Genomic DNA, 6,697 nt, shown 5'->3' on the forward strand with positions numbered 1-6,697 from the left:
ATATGTATGTATGTATAAAACAACATTGGAAAGACAGAAAATAGGATTTTATGATTCCCAAAGAGCCATTTGCTAAAACCGGCTTCTCTCAAAGTCCGTCAAATTTTTATAATTTTTTTTCCTAACCCCTCCATTTCTTAAAGACCTGTCTTTCAGAGTCAAAGTAAAACAATATAGCAGCAGGTTAAATGTTTATCACACTTCTTGCCACTTTGCTCAACATATATGGAACACAGATGTAGCAGTCCTGGAAAGTTATACTGTTAAGCAAAACAGAAAGAGCCTGAAAATACATAGTAGATGTGAGGTTATTCATTTTAAAGCATATTATACATTTCTACATAGGGGGGGAAAGCCTTGGGAAAAAAAATAGATCTGCACACAAAGGGTCTGGATTCAGTCAGTATTGTTAGAAAAACACCAGAAGTCCCTGCAGGAAAAGACTTAAAACTCGTGAGAGGGGGGAGAGAGAGACGAACAAGAGAGGAAAATGAGCCAGGAGGAAGAACTTTCCTGTAATGAGAACGGGGAACGCACTGAGGAAGGAGAGGGTGAGTTCAAGGTTGTATCCAGAGTTAAAGATTGTCCTGAAAGACCAACCACAGACTTCCTCAGGGTTTGTCTGAGAGGGAGGAGGGTGCATAACCATGTGTACAAATGCTTTTGTGGTAAATTTCTTATAGTCTTTCATGCATACAGAAACTGCTCAACCATTTAGAATATCTCCACCAATTCATTTCAAAAAGTGAAATTTATATAACATTTGGTCATAGGAGTGACACGTTTCAAGCATTTATTTCTGTTTGTTACGCTGCCTGTTGACAATATCCTATAGATGTATTTAAATATAGTAAAGAAACAAGTTAATTAGCCTCAAGTGAAACAGAGTTTTGCAAAAATGTTGGAAAGGTTGCCTTTTGAACAACTGTCAAATTCAGCCCCGTTTTGCCCATGATTGTAGGACATACCAGTCATAACACAACGTTTGTGTTAAATATTTGTACTATTACCTAATATTGGATTTTCATTAGTCATAATCATCACAACTAACACAAAACACCTCTTTTTTTAAAATAATGAATTTACTTAAAGTTTTCACTGATTACAGAAATACACGTTTTAATGACATTCTAATTTTAACATTTTTAAATCACTAGCAAAAGAATAAAACTTGTTTTAATGAAAACGCTGGAAGTGGTTGAGAAGCACCGTTTGGGAGTGTATAAGAGTCGGCTCTTTTGTTTTGAGAACCGAGCCAAATGATCCGGATCTTGAAAAGAAGCTGGAATGCCCATGACTACCGGGGAGTTCGGCGGTTACTCGTTTCCATGACGACACCCTGACACACTGAGAGTGGCTCAGGTTTAAATGGAGGAAAAAGAAGAAACAAATGCGATAAAGTTATATACATAACGCGTAAACTAGCTTTTTAAAAGTTTTTTATGGTTTATGAGAACAACCGAAAGCTACTAAGGTAACTTAAGCATTTATAACCTGCTGAACGCTGAAAATATTAGAAGTTACGTTGAAACCACTGAACTTTTACGTTTCCTGAACCACCTTTATGTAAGCTAACCGTAATTCATTAGCTATTCGATAAGCTCCAACTATTAATATAAACGTCGATAGAAAAGGCTGTCGTAGTCACCCTGATGTCAAAGGATAACGCTTAATAAGAAGCAACAACATGGAAGAAGATTACATTAAAAACATCCGTCAGGTAAAGTTCAATTAATAATCACAATTCACGTTATGTTTGAACAGAATCACCTTGGTTTTTTTTCCCCTTTCTAGATGCTCATGAGCTGTGTGTCTATTTCTGGAGTCACTGAGATGACATGGACAGAGGAGAACATGGAGACCCTCGATAAGTTTATTGTGGACACTTCCATTGGATCTGTAGTTGTCTATATGCACAGATCAAACGTGCTTCAGGTGGATTTCAGAACGCCGCCACTGGTTAGTTTCCCTTTATTACCATCTTCATGAGATTGGCAAAGAAAAACAGAGTGTCTTCAGTAATACAGACTGTTACAGGAGGTCCCTCTTTCTTTCTCTCTCTTTTTTGTACTTGTCATATAAATTAATTACAACTTTTACATTTTCCTTTAGGATTAATAAATAAATTATCAAAAAACTGATGACTTATTTATGCTAATGTATTTTTAGGAATGGTATTATTAGATAGGTGTTTAACTGCTTTTTGGAGATACAGGATCTCTTACTGACTCACACTAGGATTGATATTAGTCTTCATAATTTTTGAAGGACCTTCAGATAACAAAAAGCAAGATTCAATCTAATAAGAATATTCCTTCAACCTCCTGTTAAAACAGTTTTGGCCCAATCCACCTATAGCTTTGCCTCCTTAGACATTGAGGTTTGCATGATCAACATTTAGTTAAATAATTCAATTTATGAAAGACATAGCAGAGATTAAAATAAAATACATTTGTTTTTGCAAAGCTCTTCCTACAATGGCATTGAAGTCACCTTGAAGGATGAACTTTGACTGGGCCATTTTAACACTTGATTGTTGTCTTTTTCAGCCAATCTGCTCTAGAGTTGCCGCCGTGACTGGTATTGTTGTCATGTTGGATAGATAGTCTCACCTTTGACTTTCAGATTCTTTAAATTGATCCAGATTGTCACACCTCCACTCCCTCTGGTCCCAAGCTTTTGAGGTTCTCAGTGTTACACAGCCTGAGATTCAAGTTAATTTGCTGGGGCATCAACTTCGGGAGATATTATGTGCTGTCTTAAAAATTCCTCACTTACAAATGTTCTCACTTTAGAACGAGTGATTTTAAGTTATTCTGATAACATTCGCGTAGCCATTCCCAAATTGATGGTCTGCTACGATTGCTTCTTCAAGCTCCTCGCTGAGGTCATTCTGGTAGCCCACATCGTAATTCTGTGTATTTTTCATTCGTCTGTAGTTTCATTCGTCAACTATAAAACACTCTGTGTTTTATAGTTGACCATTATTTGCCGTTTCTTTTCATGCTCTGCATCTGAACATTTTTCCAATTTTGTACAGGGGGAGGTGATTGAGGAGCTATTCTACATCACCCGAACGCCAGGAGCCGTAATCACAGAGGAGAACTTTGATTTTGTGGTACAGTTCGACACGATGAGGGACGACCCCCTCCGGGTGCTGCTGGAGGACATGATCTGCTTGCATTCCATTCCAGTTGCCTACAGCAGCTACAAGAAGAAGGTTAAGGATGAATATACCAGGGACATGCAGTACTTCATCTCTTCCCTTAATGGTGAGAAAAAAAAAAAGTGTTTTTTTGTTTGTTTTGTTTTTCTCTCTACATAGTCGGTACCAGTGTTGTTTTTCACATGTTTCTGTTCTGGAGCAGATGACTTGTATAAGAAGGTAGAAAGAACAGTTCTGTACATCCCAGTGGAAGGCCTACTGTGCTCTGCTGAGGAAGCCAGCAAGGACAAGAAGCTGGTGAACAGGATGGAGAGTGAGTTTAAGGTTTACGACGTAGTTCATGTGGGAATGTTGGCGAAAAGCAGCTTTTCACACTCATCTGCGGTAGTAACTCGCACGAAAAGCTCGACACAATCCACAACTGAGATGCTGTGTTGTTAAACTCACCTGCATCTCTTCTGGAAGTCTGTAGACCCCCGCCCCCCATTTCCTGTTTTCTGACTCACCTATTACCCTCTGCTCCAGTTATGATAATCCACTGGACGGATCAGATCAGAGAGTTACTGAACATCCAAGAAAACGTGGACAAGAGGGAACAGAGCGGCCCGCTGCAGGAGATTGAGTTCTGGAAGAGTCTCTCCACCAAGCTGTTGGAGATCAGCAATCAGCTGCAGAAGCCAAGCATCAAACACATCCAGAAGATCGTGTATCTGGCCAAGTCCTTATACCTGCAGCGCTTTCAAGAACTCGCCGCAGAACTACAGGTGAAACTGTTTTCCAGGTAGTTGATGGAAAAGTTTGCCTGGTCTTTATTTGCATTGGATAGAAAAATGTACAAGCTATTTCTTTCTCTAACATTGGACAACCAAGAAACCACGTTTCATTATCTAATGATCTAATTAGGTCATTCCATGATGTCCTAATGCTGAGGGTCATTATCCATTTGGAAGACTATTTTTCAGTGGGACAACTTGAGTAGTTTAGGTTTACAAAATAAAGGAATGTGTCCTTTGAGAACCATAGCGAGTTAAAATGTCTTGCTAATGTTATTAAAGACAGAAAGAAGTAATAACCATCACCTCTCCATAATATCCTTCTGCCTAGGAATGCTCGGTGCAGGCGGAGTCAAACCTGACCTTCCTGTCCATCCTTAAGAAGCCTTGTGAAGAGCTTTCCCATCTCAGGCCAAAACAAATTGCTTCAAAGCTGCGACACATTGTGGTTCTCATTCGAATCATCTGGGTCAACTCACCCTCCTACAACAGCAACGAGAAAATCACCGGGCTCTTCTGCCAGGTACGCGGCGGACGGACACGTCTAATTTCCTCCATGTTTTGCTGACGGCTTGGCTGAAAACTGCCAATGATAAAACCAAATTCAACTTTCAGCCAAAATTCAGAGAGTTTTATTTGATGCGATCTTCCAAGTTGGCTGAACGTTGAATATTCCTAAAGTCGGTTTGGAGCCAAAAATCTTCAGGTTCTTGCTAAAATGATGATGATGTGAAAGGATTTTATTTTTCATTTTTATATTGGGGACACATGGTCCAGTCTACCTTTGTTACTGTGTAGTTGTTATCTGCACAGTAACAGTCATAATGTAGATAACGTAAGTCTCAAACCAAAGAAAATTTCCTCAACAAGATATTCCTTGTACAGGCATTCACACTTATTGCGCTCTATCTACAGACATTGTTGTTCCTGCTAATATATTTGTCTTACAGTAAAATAATGCAACATGTTGGTCGCATTAAAGACATTAAAGGTGCCAAATGTTAATTGTTTACTTCTGTTTTATTTCTGGCAGAAAAACCAAGTACCAAGGATATGTAGACTTTTTATATTCTCTGTAATTATCATTGCTAACTTTGACCAACATGTTAGGATCTAAAACTCACTTTAGAACACATGTGTCAAAATCAAGGACCGCGGGCCACATGTGGCCCGCCATGTCATTTTATGTGGCCCCCCCAGCATTTTATAGGCCGATGATTGACGTAAAATAGGTTTTGAGCACGAATTGACTACAAACTACATCTCCCACAATGCATTCCGATTGTTACCAGCCAACATTATGGCTTCTCGCCACTAGAGAGCAGCAGAGTCACCTCAAGCTGCTTATTGATTTTCCCAGCGAATAAAACTGAGACATCGACAAGCTAACATCAAAACGTCCAAGAAAAGAAAAATCGATTTACAAGTAAGACTGAATGAAGATGTGTGAGTTGGTGTCAGGGCGGCAGGTCGCGCTAGACTTTTTTTGTTATCCTTATCTTGACCGACAACATTAAAAAAATCGGTCATGTACTATTTTTATCCGTGAAATTACAATCATATTAACATCGGCTACTTAGTCAATATTCACCGTGAATCCTGATCCCATCACAGATTAAGCAGATAAATGTATCTACATTTTTCTCCATAGTGACAAAAACCACTGACTGAGGCCCCAATAACTTTTAATAAATTAAATAAAGCGACTTCACTTAAATTAGCATCACTTCACCCGCTGGGGTCTGAACGCACTTCCTCCTGGTTCCCATCTGCAGAAAAATCTGCGCTAATTCATCAGTCAGTTGGATCTGTCTGATCCAAACAGATCAACTGAACTCTGTGAGTGTTTTATCCTGTGCGGTCCGGTGTGCGCTTTTACCAGGATTATTTCTTTCTTTCCTGGGTTACGTGAACCCAGAAGGCTCCATTTGTTAAATCCGCTGGGTGAGTTACTTCCAGCGGTTTCTACTTCTTCGCAGCGGCGGAGCCGCGGAAAGCGCATGTTGCAGTCTAATTAACTTTTGCATTTCCATTTATTTCCTCAAGATAAACTGCCGGCTCCTCAAATGGATTAACACAACTTTGCATTCATTCTCTTTAGTTTTCTCTGGTCTGTAATGGAGACTTGAATTCAACCAAAGATTTGTAATGTGCTTCCCAACCATTTTTTATTTGACATCTTCAATACATTTTTTGATCCCAGGCTTCCTTTATGGACTGAACAGACACCATTATACATTTTGAACTGTTGATTTTATTGTAGAACCATTTTTAATTGATTTTTGAACCATTTTTAGTTTTGAGGTGTTGATTTTATTTTTGAACCATTTTTTATTTTGAGGTGTTGATTTTATTTTTGAACCATTTTTATTTGCAAGCATTGATTTTATTTTTGAACCACTTTTAATTTTGAAGTATTGATTTTATTTTTGAACCATTTTTAATTTTGAAGTATTGATTGTCTGAAGGACCTTAGACACAAAGTGACCAGTACGGGATTTGAACCGACAACCTCAGCATTACCAGCACGGTGCTCTAACCTGCCGAGCTAACTCACCTACCTTACAAACTGTTAAGTTTCCATGGATTTAAGAAGAACTTACATGATCTTACCACAATGAAGATTTGATAAAAGTGCTTATATTCTAATGTTTTTCAAAACAACATACATAATATTTTATGAGCCTGAGTTTCTGTAGTGTAGTGGTTATCACGTTGGCTTTACATGCAAAAGGTCTCTGGTTTGAAACCAGACAGA

General features: G+C 38.6%; 1 protein-coding gene across 1 annotated transcript in view; it reads left to right on the forward strand.

Moving 5' to 3' along the window:
* The first annotated feature begins 1,362 nt into the window (after window positions 1–1,362).
* Window positions 1,363–6,697, forward strand: part of dnah2 (dynein, axonemal, heavy chain 2) — a 73,699-nt gene continuing 68,364 nt past the window's right edge. The window contains exons 1-6 of the mRNA XM_016677755.1: window positions 1,363–1,720; window positions 1,795–1,959; window positions 3,041–3,272; window positions 3,369–3,479; window positions 3,692–3,930; window positions 4,271–4,462. Coding sequence (XP_016533241.1) covers window positions 1,688–1,720; window positions 1,795–1,959; window positions 3,041–3,272; window positions 3,369–3,479; window positions 3,692–3,930; window positions 4,271–4,462 — 972 coding nt within the window. The 5' untranslated portion in view covers window positions 1,363–1,687. The remainder of the gene's footprint in view (window positions 1,721–1,794; window positions 1,960–3,040; window positions 3,273–3,368; window positions 3,480–3,691; window positions 3,931–4,270; window positions 4,463–6,697) is intronic.

The sequence above is a fragment of the Poecilia formosa genome, unplaced genomic scaffold (assembly GCF_000485575.1).
Source record: "Poecilia formosa unplaced genomic scaffold, Poecilia_formosa-5.1.2 Scaffold163, whole genome shotgun sequence".
Classification (NCBI taxonomy): domain Eukaryota; kingdom Metazoa; phylum Chordata; class Actinopteri; order Cyprinodontiformes; family Poeciliidae; genus Poecilia; species Poecilia formosa.